At 33.8% G+C, this 19,779-nt stretch overlaps 1 protein-coding gene and 1 non-coding gene across 2 annotated transcripts in view; one reads left to right on the plus strand and one right to left on the minus strand.

The window, feature by feature from the left end:
• Cps1 (carbamoyl-phosphate synthase 1) overlaps positions 1–19,779 on the plus strand; it is a 111,297-nt gene that overhangs the window by 53,619 nt on the left and 37,899 nt on the right. The window contains exons 21-22 of the mRNA XM_005331867.4: positions 665–783; positions 18,952–19,093. Coding sequence (XP_005331924.1) covers positions 665–783; positions 18,952–19,093 — 261 coding nt within the window. The remainder of the gene's footprint in view (positions 1–664; positions 784–18,951; positions 19,094–19,779) is intronic.
• On the minus strand, positions 1,087–1,193 carry LOC120883880 (U6 spliceosomal RNA). The gene has a single exon (XR_005726059.1). It is a non-coding gene; the product is annotated as a U6 spliceosomal RNA (small nuclear RNA).

Consider the following 19,779-nt stretch of genomic DNA (forward strand, 5'->3'; position numbering starts at 1 on the left):
AAGTTATTACTAAATTGTTCTAAAAAAAGTGTTAAGATTTTGTAAAATGCTTGTCTTAGCACAAAAGTCATAGTAACTGATTCAGAATAATTTTATGTTAGAAGTCTTCTGCAAAGCAGTGTTCTAGAGAAATAATGTCAAGTCAGATGCAACCCATGGATTCTCACTGATTCTTGCATATTTGTGTGAATCTAGAACGAGGGCTTAATAATATGCAATTTGCTGAAATATAACTATCATAAACACAAGCAAAACAATCATTATATCAATTCCAGATTTTCTTACCAATTTGATTTAACTATAGTTTCAAGAGATTCTATTAATTCCAAAGAGTTGTACCAAACTTGGAACATACATAATTGGTAACCCATTTGAAATTAAGAGGATATGGAGCCAGAATTTGTTAGGGTGACTGCCCTAAGCACACACCACTGTAACAGCTCAAGGCAGGCATCTGCCCTGTCTGCTCTCCATAGATGTAGTTGGCAGAATCTTTAGGTTTACTGGAAGGAATGTCAATGAGGTCAGTTTCATGCTTCATATCTAGGTGGTTAGCCTCCGGCTCTCTAAACAACACAGACAGGAATGTTTTGCTCTCTATTTCCAACCAAATAAGACATTTATAAATGTTTGCCAAAGAAAGTGTCTCTTCTCCTTCTGGCAGGCCTTGGAAGACAACATGTCCCTTGATGAGATAGAGAAGCTCACATCCATTGATAAGTGGTTTTTGTTCAAGATGCGTGACATTTTGAACATGCAAAAGACACTGAAAGGGCTCAACAGGTAAGCCAGTCTTGCTCTGATTCCCTCCACAGGGCTTCTGTACAGTTTCTGAATAGTCTTCTTACTCTTACGCATTTGGCCAAAATTCTGCTTCAATGAGGTAAGTAGTACTGACATTGGAAAATAATAGCCATAGCCAGAAGATAAGTAGGAACTTTTCAGATATTATTTTTTGAAAGATTTCTGTTAATATTTTTAGTCATTTTCTACCTCCACTCTTGTTAGCACATATGTGATGATTTTATTAGGTCCTTTAAATTTACAAAAATCAGCTACATGTATGATTGTGTTATTTATTTATATATTAATATAGAATGTTTCATGAATTTGTGTGCCATCCTTGTGCAGGGGCCATGCTAATCTTCTGTGTATCGTTCCAATTTTAGTATATATGCTGCCAAAGTGAGTACTGAATGTGTTATTTAATTACCAAACCTTATGCAGATTTAAATTTTATTAATCAGCAATTAAATGAATATTAGTCCTACTTTTTATAAATTCTTTCAAGATATGAAGGCTACATTTCCTTTTTTAAAATAGTTTTTTAGTTGTTGATGAACCTTTATTTTATTCATTTATTCATATGTGGTGCTGAGAATTGAACCAGTGCCTCACACATGCTAGACAAGTGAGCTAACACTGAGCTACTTTTTGATATCAAACCAAGCCCTTACTTTTACTTTTTGATATCAACTTATGCATTTGCTATATATTGATGAGAAAATGCCTTCATCTCGTATCTTACTGATGTTTTTAACTGTGGAATGTCTAGTTCAGCATACAAATAAGCCACATGCAAGTTTCTGTTGATAGACTCCTTACCTCTTCCTCATTTACATTTTTATCTCCTTCATAACCAATTATTTTAAAATTTTATTTCATGTTGAGAATATTCTAATAATGTCAGTACTTTAAAATCTACTTTAAATTTTTTCATGGGAAGACTGCTTGCTGGGGCATCTCAAGCTTATGACATCTTGGATATGTTTCAAACATATATCTTTGATAAGAGGAGCATTCATTTCCAAATTAAGAACAGACAGTATGGTCTTCTTTAGTTTCTCCCCTCTAAGAGGTCTCTAAGATAATCTCTTTTTGAAAAGAACCAGCTTAGGGATATGTTTAGAGAAGGATTTTTTTTTTTGCATTTGAATTTTTCTCAAATGATTTATGAAAATGTAGAAAGTTTAATTAGTTACAATGTTGTTGAGGACAGTGGAAGTTCTGATAGCCTGGGTGACTCATCTATTTAGCAACTATAAAAATAGTTGGGTTACTATATTGGCTTCATTGAGATGTACACTATCTGAGAAATAAAAACACCTGCTTTTACTTTAAAGCAAAATTAGGTATTTCTTTATTCTACAATTTCCCATGTCAAATGCTTGATTTTGAACATTGGGGATTCCTATCTGACAGAGATGAAACTAGCTATAGTTGCCTGTAAATCATCCTTTCTAGAGATCACATAAAATGAGCAGTATATAGCAAATAAGTTAGGAATTGAGCCTATACATTCATCTTAGAGTTTTGCTGACTTAAGTTTTCCTTTTCTGGTTTATGCTGCCAGCAGAACTTCCATGTTGAATTATAGCCTGTTCTACTGTTCAATTTAAGGAACCTGATTTCAAATGCCTATGAAATCACTCCAATTAAACCACATGAGGGTGCTAGAAACTTACAGAGTGCCAGATGTAACAGTGCAAGAGACTTGGGGTGGAAAAGAGCAGATGTTATCGTGATTTAATTTCCACTTGATGTATATTCTGATTTTCGGACAAATTTAATGTTTTAATTAAATAGTTTTTGTTACGTCTAGAAGGCAGGTAGAGATACTAACTAAGCACAAATAAGCATATATTGATAGTAAAAAAGGTCCTTGGAGGGTTAGAACAGTTCACTGTCATAGATCACTTATAATATCTTTCTGACTTCCACATTCTGTTGCATTTATTAGCTGATAATTTGATGTTTTTGGCTTCCATTTGCTGACATAAATTTATTTGTAAAAAAGGCCCTTTCTCTTGTATCTTCAAAATGATCTACATTTAAAACACTTTATATATGGAGCTTTTAATAATGTAAAAGATTATAAAAATTATTTACATGCTGTGTAAGTTTGTTTTGATTCAGGGAGGCTAAAATGCTATTATGTAACAAAAGCTGACAATAACTTGGAGTGAAAGTCAATAGATGATCCATGGCATTAGTAAACCTAATATCTGAATTCATTATCTAACAGATACTTTACTTCATTTTTTTTTCTTTTTTTGGAGAGTCACTGGTGCATACGTAGCATTATGATAATGACTGCTATTTAGAAGTGTTAGGTAAATGGAAAGAATGGATGGCCACTGAGGCTAGCTGTCTCAATCCTACCATGGAACATAGGGGTCTGAAGTTGAAAGGAAAACAAAATTGGGCACTCTTGTATTAAGGTGCCCATGTCCTTTTGCACTTTTCACATGGATCCCTGGGGAAATAGGCAATGGGGATCTCACTGGGAGAAGAGAAGAAAGTTAGAGGATGAGCATAGAATGCTAGACATTGGTTCAGTTCCTTCCTTGTACCTATAAGGGGAAGGGGCAATGGAGCCAGACGGATCATTGTGCAGGTCCCTGCCTGCTGTGGAGTCAAGGACGCATTACCTCCTTCCTCTTGCTTCGCTTCCTTTCTGATAATGTCTACTTCATAGTTTTGTTGTAAATCTTAAATGTTATAATTATAAAGCAGTCCTGGCACATGATGAGTGCCTGAGACTTTTCCTTTTTTCTCCTGAAAATGAAAATACCACTTATATAATGAAGATTATTTCATAACTTCAAATATATGCATTTGAGGACTCATTTTACCAGTCATAATTTGCATTTACTTATTTATTTTGAAATGTATCATTTCTTTATGAAGTATTGCCACTACTTTTAATGCCAGACCTATTTTTATAAGGAAGCAACGAAAACTAGTGATACAAAGACTATTATCAAAAGATTAATAGCACTCTGTTATGCTAATGAACCAAAATTCTCACTCTGCAATTGTTAGTCATGTCAAGTTCTTCTAAAATCCAATAAATATTCTTCAGGAGAGGATGAGAATATCACTTGCACTGATGGTCAGTCTGTGACTTGTATTTACATATAATCATCTGAAATGAAGTCTAGAATTTGACTGCCAAATGAATATACTCTCATATTTAGAATATATGTGAATGTCCATAGACAGATATAGGACAAATAAAACAATGATTATTGCAAGGTAGGCATTATGGAAATGACTAATTTCTATGCTAGTAAAAAAGTGGGAATTATAGTAAAAAATTCATTTCCTGGAAGGATGGAGATAAACATATAATGAAACCCCAATCTTCTTCAGGGTGATTGGTCAAGATAGATAGGCAATATTATAATTAACTTAGTATCCTTGTTCTGAACCCACACCAGAACTCAGTTTGTAGTCTCCAGTCCAGGAGCTTAGCAATGGCAGCCCTTATAAGACCTTCAGAGCAATATCCATTTTTAAAATTTAGGGGATGATCATTATTCAGACAGATTCAGGAAAAAAAAATTCTCTTTCCCACTTGAGTTCATTGACTTTTTCATTTTCCTCTTAAATTGTTTCTTGTTGCCCAAAGGCAAGCTAGACAAGTTGACCATTCTAGGTAGTCCCCCAAATTTATAAGCTAGTATAGTGGCATCAACCAGGATGATAACATTTACAGTTGACTTCTTTAAGGTTCGGAAGTTTCTCTTTATACTCAACTTGGTGTGAATTGTGTCATGCAGGATTCCAATTTTTCATGCATATACACTTGAATTTAGATGATTAATGTTTACTGAAGATGTATTAACTTCACATTAACAGATCATCCAGCAAGGAGTTTGAGAAAGATTATCAGAATTTTTAGTGAAACTGCAACATGTACATGAGCTCTATCCATTGGTCTTCACTGCTTAACTGTCCAAACTCTAGTCTGTGTGTCTTTCCTGTACTCACTCATCCTTCCAGCCCTGACTTCTATATCTTATGTTTCTCCTGTATAACATTTCCAAAAATACTCACTTAAAGAAAACTATGCTAATTTTGAGATATTAACAATTATAAAAATATTTCCTATAGTCCTTTTCTCCACTACCACATAGACTTAATCTTAGTCTTGCAAAAAACCCCAGTTTGGAGAATGGAAGTACAGGTATCACTTATCAAATACATGTTTCAAATGTCTTCATTAACTAGGTTCTCCTGATATAGCTTATTCTCTGTAGTAACAACAGGATGGATTTAGAACTCTGTTAATATAGAAACTTGAGTTTTGATTCAATTCAGTAATTCTGAATATCTTCTAAACGTAAGATAGTAATTACTGAATTTTTGGACTATCTATCAGGTACTGTGTCAACCACACTATTTTGTTCAATATTTCCACAGCATTAAGTTTGCAATTTCTTAATATGACTGATAAATTCAGCAGCTTCTTCTGTATCACATACTAATAAATGACAAAATTGAGATCAAATCTGAGTAGGACTCAAGAACCTGGAACATTTGATATTTAACCTCTAATATTTGATATGTTAAGTATGTAACTGTGCCTATATATGTGTACAGACACAAAATTTATGTTATTGGTAAGGAAAGGCAAATTTGATAACATCCAGAAGAAACCAGATGACACATAAAAGGCACTTCCAGTATAGTAACATCAGTCAATAAAAGGCTGATAGTCCTATCACTTTAGACCCAGCACACAGAATAAATATTTTAACTATATTCATAATAAATAGAAAAGCACAAGTGTAAGATTTCTCAGTGCTATAAGGAAGGAAGGGTGTGGTCTATAATAGGACTTCAGAAACTTACGCTCCATTTTTATTTATAATATCAATTTGGAGTAGAAAGTTTAGATTGAAAGATAATCATTATTTTAAACACACACACACACACACACATACACACACACACAGAGGCAAGAAAAAATTGTGAGAGTACTAATTGCTAGCTTTGAACATCTGTTAAATCCTTTGCCTGTTATTCTAAAATTAATTATTTTATTTTGGTTTTGGGGTTCTTTAGCTATTTCTGACTGATACATTCAGCTCAAGGATGTTATTATACCTGCCTAACTTGTAGAATTTTTCTCTTTTACTAGCTAAAACCAAGCTGCATTAAGTTTTGAATCCTTCCAGTGATTAGCTTAAAGACAGCCAGCCTCTGATGTTAAATTACCAAATGGAAGATTTTCTGCCATTTGTGATGATTGTTTCTTCTTTTGCATTCCATTTAATTTGGGCAATTTTCCTGGAACGGTCCATTTTGCTCTCTGTTTTTTATTCACAATGCTGCTATTTATGTTGGTATTTTTGTAGATGACTGTTTAAAAAGAATCTGTTTTCACCCATTTTAGATGTTCAAAACTAGGGCACAGAACCAATGAAATGAAGTTTATAGCACATAAGTTTGAAAGCTAAGGTTTGGATTTCTCTATTTAATTATTGACATAATTAATGGGTTTGGGTATAAATTATGCAGAAATTTCTTTTATCCAATATTCTATAAACTTCATGGGTTTTACTTTTGTTAAATTTTGATAATATTCTCTTCCCCCTTCACTGGCAGCTACTGCTATAGTTAATGTAGTAAGAAAGAGTAAAGTGGTTTTGAAGGGTCTGATTTCCATCTGAACATCACTGTGTTCAGTGTGATAAACTATGCCCATTGGTGAGTGCTGAAAATCATAGGCATGCCTATTGCTTAGGAAAACAATCTAGGGCAAGCCTGGCGAGTTCCACTTGGGCATTCAAGTGCTAAATTGAGCTCAGTAAAGTTGGCCATTTCCCTGCAGCCACAAACTTCTGGCAGATGTAATAATGCAGGTGTCACCTTAGCTGGAACACTCCCTTTGAACGTCCTCTCCTACACACGGTAGTTCTATTGACTTTTTATTTAACTTGCTCACGAAGCATGGCAAAATCAGACAAGAACGTTTTGTGCTTATATTTGATTGAAGTTTCCAGGAGAAAATTGCCACCTAAGAGTTGTTAGATGTAAGAAAGAGAGTGGTCAGCCCTTTACTTTCTGGTGGTTATTTGTAATTTCTTATAGAAAAAGTTAACAACTTCAGCCTTATTAAATATGAAAGTAAATTAGAAAAATATGTATGTATATACACACAATTATAACAGTCACATATGATAACTTTTATGACTCTTTAGTATGTCATGCTTATGATACCATTTGTCTTTTTGGATATAGAAATGGGAATGGAGATCCTGTGACACTTTAGTGGAGTCTTCTTGGTTTGATATGCAGAAATGGTCTTATGTCTGTTAGTTTCACTACCAACTCACACTGTATTTTTAAGTCTCATTTTCACTTTATTAAAAAGCAAAAACAAAACAAGATAAAACAACCCCAAACAACTCCCTTCTTATTTTGCTGGGCTTACATACAAATAGCTGAATATATAATGTACTACATGTAAAGTATTTTACATTAAAGGAAAACAGTCCCACCAGTTACTATATATTACCATCCTCTGGTTGTACTTATACTGTAATCTACTTATTAAAGCTCTTAAAGAAAACTAAAAAATTCAGGCTTACACAAACATGCTATTTTTTCCCTCTGCAAAAGAGGAGTATTACTATGTGAAATTTTATGCCTCTGTGAATTAATGTCAAAACATGTTTTATTTTTAATTTCATTTTATGTTCCATATGATAGGATATTTAAGGTGATATAATAGATTTGATAAGATTTCGTTAATTTTTTAAACTAATGATTTATTAAATTAGATATAACATAAAATTTTACACCAAATATTTAGTATTCTGAGATACTTTATTTATTTTTAAAAATTTTTTTATAGTTCTGACAAGTAATTTTGAATTGTTGAAAGTGTGAAAGAGTATGTTTCTGATACAGACAAGATTAATGTTTTACTTAAGAGATTTTCAGTGTGATATCTAGATTATTCACAAAACGTGTATTTTTAATTTTCTATATATTAATTCTTATGTTTGACAGCTACAAAAATCTTAAGATAATTACGTGTTTATAATGTGTATGTATCTATTAATAGACAGTAATTATTAGATTATCTCTAATCTTGACATGATGAGTGATTCATTTACATGATGGTATTTCTCTTTATTAGGAGCTACATGACCATATGATATTTAGCTAGTCAATTATTAATATTTGTTGGGTACTCATTGTGTACAAGGCATTGTATCGGGTATATACCCTTTGTTCACAAATAATTCTTGGTCATTAATTTGCCTTCAATGGGTTCAAACTTTTATACTAATAGCTATACATAGACAGGATGCATTAATGGACATGTGAGAAACAGAGACACAAAGAAATGAAAGGTGAACCAAGGTTAAAAAGAAGACTGGCTTTTGCACATGTATCAAGTATTAGTCTCAACATAAAAGTTTCTAGGAATTTGTGTGTCCCTACCCCATATTTCATGGCAGAAATGATGGCTTATGATGTTAAGTAAACTTTCCAGTGTTTCACAGGTAGTACATGTTGGAGCCGGGATTTGATTTTAGGACTTTCTGAGTCCAAGGGAAGCATTCTTTTCTTCAATATGTTACCCTGTCATGGGAGCAAAGGAAAGAGAGAATTTCCTATAAAATAAATAAAATAGGAAGAACAGTACTGTATGGCTTAGAGAAGAGAATTAGATGAGTCTATCAAATTCAAATTTGATTATAGGAAGGTATGAGTGGAAAAGGAGATTCAAACTACCAAATATGTGGAAGTAGGTAACTGTATGAATCCTATTTAAGAAATGACAAATTGTTCTTATATTTTTCTTTATGATATGTTTTATAAAAGTAAGACTCTTACTACAAAATAATTAAGGCATTTAAGTACCGTCATGAAACTACATGTTATCTACCTATTTGCCATTGTTTCTAACAGTTGAAGCCACGAAATTTCTTTTCACTGTTCTATAATTATTACATGGTTAGAAGTATCATCCCTTAATTAAATTGCAAATTCCATTAGGGCAAATCCCAAATAGCATAATGTCTTAATATACTTTTACTTAGGTCTAGTTTTTAGGTATTTTCTCATCAGAAATTTTGTTAATTTGTATTGAGTCCAGAATGAAATTCATAATTCTAAGGTACAATGTTAATTCTGAAACACATGTTTTCCATTTCTCTATTTACCATATATCTTCTTGGGAATTATTGTAAAGTAACAACAATATTTGTATGGCAATGTACCATTTTAAGAGAGAAAGAAATATTGTTAAGAAAGTGAAAATCATGATTTCTCAGTCATAGCAAAGGTGGGGGAATTGCAAAGGAAGAAAATGCATAATGTTCATAAAAATGCAAAGTGTTCATAAATATTCCTAGTTTCTCAAAGGGATGAACAGAATTGTTGATTGGAAAGTATGTAGTTCAAGGTATAAACTAACTCTGTGTTGAAAGATATTATAAATCAGCATTCCTTTGTTTTAATTTTGTGAGTGGTTATACATTTTAAGAGGAATATTCTGATAATATTCTCTTAGCTAGGAATATTCTGAATAAGTTTTTTTCCTAATAAAAGAGGATTTAGCTAATTGTATTATATATATATATTATATATATGTATTATATATATAGGGATTATATACATGTAAGCTTTAAATTATTCAAAGGTGCATTATAAAATCTTTATTTCTTATTGAGAACAAGCCCGCATTTCGTATGCTTTTTCCGAAAAAAGTATCCATGTTTTCAAGTTTTTGCATTTTCTGAAAAGTTTTTGTGAGAAATATTCATAAATATTTTCAATTGTATTGAAGAATATGAATTGATGAACCAAAAAAAGGGCTAGGGGAAACCAGAGTATTTATAGTACAAATATCTGCATTTTCTGATGACCTTAGAGCACATTTCTATTATAATACAGGTGAAAAATAACACTCTATCTTTATGGATGGTGAACTGAGTCACACTGAGGCAGGTGTCGTACTTATGTCACGCCAGGCAGAGGAAGGCAGGGAATTTTGCTCAGGGCTTCTGCCTTCACTTCTAGTAACTAACCCTTTTCAAAAGCTTCTTTTTAGAGATATGACTTTTAAATCAGACAGTTGGAGATCAGTTGCTCCTTAGCTGTCAAGTTGTGAGCTGCATGTTTCCCTGCCTGAATTGTTGACCCCACTTAGAGAAGGAGCATTGTGAGGAATGTGCCCTTTCCAGAACTCTAGTGGGGAAATACAGGGAGCCTGGCAGGAAGGAAGCAGGTCACCTTTAGAAAATGTAAACAGAATTTTCAAGGCTAAGGAGACCTCAGATAGGATATCCTCTTAAAATTTTGCTTGATTTATAATAAATCATGTATATATATTCATGTATATGGACACATATTTTTATTTTGAATAAAGTGTATCTGCCCTGCCCTCTGTGTTTATGTGGCTCTGAGTAAAACAACTGAGCATAGAATGGAAATTAAATTCAGGCAAAACAGGCTGCCAGAGCTAGAACTAGAGAAGTTAGACAAGCAGTCACTCATCCCAGATTTTTTTTTTAACGTGTTAATTAATACCTGGGATGCCTGTAGTGGGGCAAGTCCCCAGGTCTGACCTTGGAGATGGAGTGTGGGATTTCATCTCCAGGAGCAGAGGAGGCAGCCATGTCTCCTGAGGGTGGAGAAAATGCTTGAGAGCACATTCTCTCCAAAAGATCAGTTCTGATCTGCAAGGAATGACAAGTATGGGGGCACTCCCTGCCTTGAGGTGTGGGTACAGGAGTGCTACACAGGAGAGGGAGGAGAAAGAACAGAGGTGCAGGGCTAAATTTAGGTGACTTGCCAGTTTCGTTCTGCTGAGCTCCTGTTCTTGTCCTCCTCTGCCTCTTTTCCTTCCTCTAGGTCTTTATCCTTAGGCATCTGCAGTCTCGAAGCACACATTACCTGCTGACTTTTGTACTAAGCACTTTATGTGTTTATTCTTTCACCTATTTGACAAGCTCTTTTCTCAGTTGAGTTGGAGCCAGACTCTAGGATTTGTCCAGTTTCTAGAAGTCAAAGAAAGTTATGTATCAGATATTATACATCCATGGCTTGGGACAACAAATGTGATGTTTGGAAAAGTACTCTGTGGAGCTATGACTTGATTTAAACAAAGACCATAGGGAGGCTTTAAAATATAGGACTTTTAAAAATAAATTTATGTAACACATGAAAATGCTCAGTCTCAATTTTCTGCTGAGGCTTTATAAAGTGTGCCTTTTTATCTTGAGATTTAAATTCTGGACCTATATTCATGGAAATCCCATGGTTTTATTTACTGAATACATTCTCTTTATTTTTGGGAAAGTATGCATTGGATGGATTTAGAATTGTGAATAAACATATTAATCAAGAATAACAAACAACATTTCATATCTAGACTTTGCCTTTTAGTTCAGTCTAATTAGGTAAGACTTATTTGGTTAGAAGCATACTTTTTTTTTTAAATCTGTAAACTGTTTATTTCTGAAATTTTCCATTCAATATTTTTAAACTAAAGTTGACTACAGGCAAATGAAAATGCATAAAGCAAAATCACACATAAAGGGGTGAAGCATACTTTTTTTTAATGTGACAAAACTCTATTATATACTAACAGACAGAATTTATTCTTTTGATTAGGTGGTTTCCATCTTAAATCTTGAACAGAGAAAGAGTCCTTGCACTTTTCAATTAAGAATCATGGATAAATAAAATGTGATTTATTAAGCTTCAAAATTGCAACTAACTTGTGCTATGTTATTTGCCTCATTATTAGTATTTTTTGTTCATAGAACATAATTATAATATTATATTCAATAGCATATAAATGGCTTTGCCAGATTGAAAATGTCACAATATTTTTGGACTACTAGGGTTATTAATGATTTATAAAACTATGAACATGGAATTGGGGATGTAGTCCAGTGTTAGAGCAATTGCCTAGCATGTGCAAGGTCCTGAGTTCAATCCCTAGCACCACAGGAAAAAAAATATGACTATAGGATTCAGGAAATTGAAAATTACTTATTTAAAAATATTGACAGCTTGTAAGCTGTTTATTTCTGAAATTTTCCATTCAATATTTTTAAACTGAAGTTGACTACAGGCAAATGAAAATGCATAAAGCAAAATCACACATGAACTTTTCATAAGGTTTGTTTTTCATTTTGATTTTGTTACTGCCATTAATAGCCTTGAAGGTTAAATATGGTTTTAGGTATGCCATTTCTTGAAAACTGATTCTTATAGTATTGTTTGATGATGCTAAATGGACTCAGATCCTAGTACATAATTTTCATGTTACCATACTTACTTTCACCTGAACATGGGTGTAGGTATTGTTTATCCTGTATATGAAATAAAATGATAAGGCCTTTCGAATGGAGCAGAGGAAATGAACCAGGGAGAAGGAGGCATGGAGAAAAAGGGGAAATACTGGGGAATGGTTTTGAAAAAATTACATTGTTATATCATGCACATGTATAAATATATAACAATGAATACTACTATTATGCATAATTATAATGCAATAGTAAAAATGTAGACTAAAAAATCAAGGCCTTTAATTCCTTCAAAGATCTCATTGCTACCCAGAACCAAGCCATGTTGCTCTTGAAAATTAAGAGAAATAAGTAGTATTTATCCAGTTGTGCAGATTTTTATCATTTGCTTTTCTAAACATTACTTATTTTTTTTTGACTAATGTCTTTTGAATTTCTACTAGAAAGTGGGTTATACCTTATCTCTTTGCAAGAAAGGATGAGTAGACAAATAGCTGCTTAACTGATGGAATTACTGTGATTGTAGCATGGTCTGAAACCTGTGAAATGCCACAGATAATCAGCAAAGCCATGCAATGTTTAAGGGAGAGGGAGGTAAGGGCTATGTGAGGCAGAGAACATACATCTCACTCAGGCCTCTTTTCTTATTAAAGAAGGTGTCATTACTGAGCATCAGACCTAGTGAATTTTCAGGTTCTGCCTTTTGGGAGATTTTTTTTTTGAAAAAGAAGATAATAAATTGCAAGCCCACCTCATAATTGTAGGCCAAGTGGAGTGCTCATTTTCACATTAGAGCTTGTGCAATCTGGAGGGAAATTTGTTTAGTATTACTTGTGAGTTGGTGGATCAGATAAAAGCCAGTCAAGTGGAAGAGAGGACTGTGTGAAGTGCGCTGGTTCCCCTGGTAATTGCAATGCTGCAGGCGTTCCTCCAGTAGGCTAATAGATTTCCCCAGCTCCTCTGTGCCAGGTGAAAATTTCCTCATTAAGGGGAATTTATTCCATTTCCTTTTATCATTTATTATTGAAGAATAAGTGTGAGTGGAGGAAGTTTCAGAGGTGACAGGGTGGAATTTTAAACAACAACAACAAAATCTACATTGGAAGTCAGAGAGAGAGAGAGAGAGAGAGAGAGAGAGAGAGAGAGAGAGAGAAAGGCTTGTATTGTTTATAAACCAGAGAACACGCAAGAGACTTCCTGCCCTAGAAGCTGAGCCATGCTGTCTAAAGTTAAAAGATTACAGGCAGAGTGTGTAAAAGTCTAATTGCCTGGTTTTTAAGACATTTCTCCCCCGTCTAAAAATTTCACACTGTCATTTTGTGCTGCTAACTAGAGAAGAACTAAAGATTATGGAAAGACCAACATCATAACCATTTGGTGTATCTCTGTTTCATTGTTTCGGTTTTATTATACAGTGATGAATGTCTAACCTTTGAAGAATTTGCCCTTGAACTCTGAAAGCAACGAAAGCTAGTAGGGAAAGAAAAGTGTATATAGCATATTTTAGAGGATATAGTTCTGAAGTATGGATTTAATGTGCATATGTTTAAAAGAGTAAAACTAAATGAAATAATAAGACATATAAATACTTATTACATAATAGAAGGATAATTTATTATATGTATTTAAAAACTGTGTGCTTTAATGCAATATGCTCCATTTATTTGATCACTAGTTTGGTATAATGCTCCCTTGATTTACAATATAATATAAATGGTGCATTCCCTATTGATGCTTCAAAAAGCAGTTTTGAATTATAAATCTGGCATTTATATTTCTTTTAGTAATTATTCTGTTTTGAGTTTGTTCCAAATTGAGGTATTCATTTTCCTTCAGAAAAATAAAAGTGTTATAGTCTTGTTCCCTAAAATAAGGTTCTCCCTAGCTTGATTGAAAAACAAAAAACAAGAAACTTACTATGTTGGAAGTTCTTTTTATCAGACAAAATGGAGAATATGGGCAGATGTGGAGGAAGAGCAGGTATTGAATCTCTACATTGTTAAGTGAACTTTATGTTCACTTAAGATTATTCATCTTGAATTTGACTCTAAGGAGGTTTAACCTTATCTAAATCACTGGCCCAAAGCTAATGAATGGTGTCTTCAAACTGTCTCTTCTCTTGTTTTATTATAATGGGACACAAAATAAAATTTTGTATTAGAATGTCAGGAATAAAGTCCATTTTCTTCTGTGTATAATGATATTTCAGCCATCCTTGTGTTACACAGAAGAGAAAACAAATTAGGGAAATACAGAGGGAGTCTATGTGTTCCTCTTTTAGAGTTAGGTGTACCCTGCAGAATTACATAGCACTCAATTTGGGAAAGGAGCTTACTTGTCTTGGCAATTACTATGATAGGTCAGGATTAATGTCAGTTTCCCAGTAAGGAGGGTTCCAGAATGCTTTATGTTATTTCACAAATACATCTAAAGAGTAGAAATTAATAACCAAAGAGATCACGAGGGGAAAGCTACAAAAAATATACCACTTTGAATTTTGTAAGAATGTACTTTTTCAATGTTTGCATCCGTGTCAAGGTAGATGAACATGAATGTGGTAATATACCATTTTGATTTAATGCATTCTGATTTTCAAGACACTGAAAAATATAATATTGTACTACTGATCTAGCTATTTGAAAACTGGGCAAGGTTAAAGTAGTTTTTGGTTCATCAGGAAAATGTTCTAAGAATCAGTTATTGAGTTTAAAATACGCACTGTGAAGGTCTAACTTGATGTATCTGTTTCCGGTTCTCACTTGGTGAGCTTGAGGGGGCAGGCAGAAATAACTTCACCCTTGTTCTAAAGTATCATGATCATTACTTTGTGGTATTGTCACTCTTCTCAGTCAACCCCTTTAACTAATGAAAGCTCTCTGGGGTAGGGGATTCTCAGGGGAGAAGTAATAACTGAGTGAGTCTTAGTGACAGAAGGCTATTTTCTTTTTTGCACCAGAGCTTAGCACAAAATTAATTCACTTTTTTATGTAGAAGGCCAATACAGTCCATCGACCTTTCTTTCCTTTCTCCTATCCTCCCTACCTTCATTCTCCTTTTCTTTCATTTCTTTACTGACAGGAGTCAAAGTTTTATTTTGTGGGTAGAGGAGGAAGACTGTTAGAGATTTCTACATATATATATATATATATATATATATATATATATATATATAATCTATTGAATTCTTTTGTAAAAAGGAATGAGGAATTATGTATGTTCAAGTAATTGAAAAGACTGTTTATTGTGCCCTTAATAGAAATATGAAGGATTTAATCTTTCCCTTTATGTTTATTTAGTATCATTACAATGTCCATTTAAAGCCACGTAACAACCTTTAAAGAACTGCTTGGTATTTCATATAAGAAGAAGTTAAAATAAATCATTAATGACCAAAACAAAACAAAACGAGACCAAAAAAAAAAGTAAAAATAAAACCCCACAATAACAAACAGAAAAACATGATCCCACAAAAGCTAAAGAAAACGATGTAACTTCTCTTGTCCTTGGACTAGAACTTGTATTTATGGTGCTGCTGGTCCATAGTTACATCAGAAGTGTGTCATTTAAGTTAAATGGTTGTCTCTTCAGTAACATGATATGGATTTTGCCAAAGATGGTTTTTGCAGTGTCATATTAAAGATCTACTTATTCTTTGCTCTTCTTCATTGCTATCCAGTAACAATGGGAACATTTTTCAGCAAGCAGTAGAAAAAATATCTGTGGGTAAGGATGTTCTGTGTTACATTTGTACTGTTTCCCCATCTAAACCAAACTTTATTCCTTTGTTTTTAAGATTAATAGAACACAGAGAAAATAAGTAGCCTTTTCCGGTGCATGTAAACATTAATATGATTTGAGATTTGAAAACTCAAAATTAGGGTTTTCTTTTCAAAAGAACCTCATCCAAAGTTCTAATTGAAAAATAGTCTACTTGTTGTGTACTTCCAGTTTGAGAGTAAATGCATACTTGCACATAAACAAATGAGCAATGGGTTTAGGATTGTCGTCTTGGCAAGGAAATTAGAGACATATATTTCTAAAACAGATAGAAACAACAAGTCTTTCCTGTATGTTGTTTTCTTCCTTTTTATTTTTATTTTTTTGGTAAAACTAAAGGTAATCATAAACTTGGGTGCTTCAGAGTCCCTTGGAAACTCAGAAATCACTTCTTGGATAAAGCATTTCTAAACTTACCTATGGGAAGATTAGCCAGAGCCTCATCTTGTCTACGTTTCTCTCACGGCCCTCTCATAGTGTAGACACATCAATAGCTATCTGTCTGTCTCCTAATATACTCTAACCATGTAAGAATTCAATATTTTATCTCCCCATCATTCACACAGGTAGCACAGGCCTGATGGTCACTAAACATTAAAGTGCTAATGAAAGAGTGACAGTGAATGAGATTCCACTCTCACCATCCCGTTCCCAGGCACTTTTCCAGCTACAATCCTTGTTGTATTTCCTATACCTGCCATGTCCATTGTTGCCCTCAAATTCTTGTGAATACAGTTGCCCTTGCCTATAATGCATTCATCAACTCTGTCATCTATACAAAGCTGAACTTTCTTTATGGCTCTGTTCGTATTCCTCTACTGCCACAGTATTTCTCAAGTATGACCACTCACACTGTTATCTCTTTTCTTTGGCTTTACATTATACCGCATAGCTTATCCCTCCATAAATTGCTTTGACTCACAGTTGATCAGGTCATTGTTCCAAATATGGTTGTGTATCTTCTCATGCAGTATTGTCCAGTAGAAATTTCTATGATAAAATCTTCTGTAAGCCACACTAATACAGCAGCTCTTGGCTACGTGTGACTATTAATCATTTGTAGTGTGACTAAGTGTGAATGTAAACTTAAATTTTTAGTTTTTAAAAAATTTACTTGATTAACTTTTGAGGCTAGTGGCTACCTTATTGGACAGCAATAGTTTTAGAGCTTATAGCCCAGGGTATGGTACATGTTATAATCAACTAATTATAATATCAGGTTGTATTCAAGAATTTGACAGAAAAATGTGTTTCTCTCAGGGAATGCTTATCAAAAACTTGAGAAGGGGAACATTCAAAGTAGGAATAAAAAGAACAAATTAAATGCATTTGGAGAAATAATGCATTGATTTGAGACAGAAGGGAATTATGTAATAGAACAAGCAAATTGACTAGGAAGAGCTGGAGCTGCAAAAATCCAAACTAATACTGATGCAAGAAAGGCAGGAAATAGCCATTACATACAGCAGCTTGATTGCCCTCCAAACTCAGAATATGAATTAATTAAATAAAGAAGATGAAAGATTGGAATGAGAAGTATGCAAGAGACTTAGTTCAGTAATTAATATTCTATTAATAGATTCCACAAAAACGATTTGTTTAGTATAAGTTAGGTCTTCTGATAACAAACTATTATGTTTTAGTTTCATTGTATCAACTATTGAATTATTATAATTACATTTTATTGTATTGACTCTTGCTTGAAATTGGTGAACCACAGGTATTTGACTACAGATGTTTTATAGCAGTATTTTATTCTTCTGTAGCTTAGCACCTTACAAATTATTTTTCTGCATATTTTGAAATCTGTTTACAAATTGATTTCAAATTTACATCTATGTGTTTTTCTGTAAAATGAAAAAAATAGTTTTAATTTCTTTTTTTCATTTAGTAAATATTTATTGATTGTTGTCTGTGGGCTAGATAATGTGCCAGACTTGGGGAATAACCTGGAAAATGAATCAAATATATACTTTGCCCTCTTGGAATTTTAATCTAGTAGGGGATATTTGATTGATCAATAAATGTTAAGAAATAATATAAATACTAGGTAATGCTGATATGCCAAACCATATAGTTCTGACTGTGTTCATAGCTCCAAGAAAAAAAGGCAGGAAAAGCTCAAGGAGCTCATTGGGTGAGAGGAAGCTGAGAAACTTTGTAGATGAGACCTGGTTTTATTTGACCTTTGTGGAGTAGCTGAGGGTTGGGAAGAAGTTGGGTGGATAAAAGGTATGTCAAAGGCTTTACAGCCCAAGAGAAGCAACTCAAACTCTACATGATATAAATGAACATAAGAAAAACAAGAAGACAATCTAACTTGAAAGGAAAATAATTATAAAGCCACAAACTACTTTCTCAAATAGAAAAGTGTGTGATATTAGTAAGTAGAGGCAGTTTATAGAGGCGGTTCAGTCTGAAGCAAGACGGGGACATGGGTAAAGATGATTCCTCAAGTTCACATGCATGATGACCTAGAGCACAAATCAGTCACTGGAGAAGAGGCCACAGATTTGAGAGTCATCACCCAGCTCTGAACTCAAGCCACGATAGTGGCTGACTGTATAGGGGGAGAGAAGTAGATTACAGAGGGTAGAGCCTTGGGGAAAATCAGAAAAGCAAGAAACAAAAACCCCAAAACCCCAAACAGCAAATAGTTGTGAGCAATAAAATAGGCTGGAAGCAACTTAACAGAGGCCAGAGAAGGTGTCTCTTTAAGGAACGAAGCTTCAAAAGGGTTCTATGGTGACAGGTTGAGGAAAATGAAAATTGAGAAAGGGCTCTGGATTTAGACAGAGAGGTCTCTATTACTGAAGAAGAAAATTCATATGAAAAGTAAATACAGGACCTATTTTTTTAAGGAAATAAGCAGAAAAGAGGGCACATAGGCTATGAAAGTGGGAGAGCACAGAGAGGTCATCATTGCCAATGCAGAAGAATACAGAGACTGGGCGACTTAGTGGGTAATTTGTATATTTTTTAAACACAAGATGAGTGAACTGTGTTTGAAGGTAGAAAATAAGGAGTCTTTGTTGCTTTTGGAATTAAACCGTTTACTGTTTTTTTTGTGTGTTTGGTCTAACCTTGAATCGTTCACATTCAACCCCAGTGAATCCATTACAGAAGAAACCCTGAGAAAGGCAAAGGAGATTGGCTTCTCGGACAAGCAGATTTCAAAATGTCTAGGACTGACTGAGGCTCAGACAAGGGAGCTGAGATTAAAGAAAAATATCCACCCTTGGGTTAAACAGGTAAGGGAGTTTCTTTTTCCCCAGGATTTCCATGGTGAAATGTAGGCACCACTCAAAAAGACATTGTCAATAAGAAAGAAGGGTTTGATAAATGATCTTACTTGTCCAATTGATGCTCATGATGTCATCAATTTTATTCAACTTTTATTTTATGCTTAAAAGGGAAAGCAGTGAGATGTAAAGAAAAGAATGAATACCTAATTTTTATAACCTAAATAAATTTTAAAAAATGAAGTGACATTTCCTTTGCTTTTTGACCTATGTTAAAATATATATGTCCTAAGAAAAATTCTTAGTGTAATATTAGGATTTGAAATACCTTAGCATGCTGGCTGACCCTTTTGAAAAGATAGTTATTTCTTTTGGCATCTTTTTTTTGTGGTGGTACTGGGGGTTGAACCCAGGGTCTTGCACATGCTAGGCAAGAGTCTTCCATCAATCTACACCCCAGCTCTTTTGAAATTTAATTTGGAGGTAAGGTCTTGATAAATTGCCCAGGCTGGGCTCAAAAATATTTTACAAGATGATACTTCAGGTGCCCCGTTGCTATGTTTCATTCAGTATGCATCATGATAGGGCTGGGTGTAATGAGTTCCTCTAGTATTCATGACAGTCACACATGAACAGTCATAGTTGTGCCTTTTTGGCTTTTAATGGAAGGAATGTGTTCACTTAAAGTACTACCA

The sequence above is a fragment of the Ictidomys tridecemlineatus genome, chromosome 7 (assembly GCF_052094955.1).
Source record: "Ictidomys tridecemlineatus isolate mIctTri1 chromosome 7, mIctTri1.hap1, whole genome shotgun sequence".
Lineage (NCBI taxonomy): Eukaryota > Metazoa > Chordata > Mammalia > Rodentia > Sciuridae > Ictidomys > Ictidomys tridecemlineatus.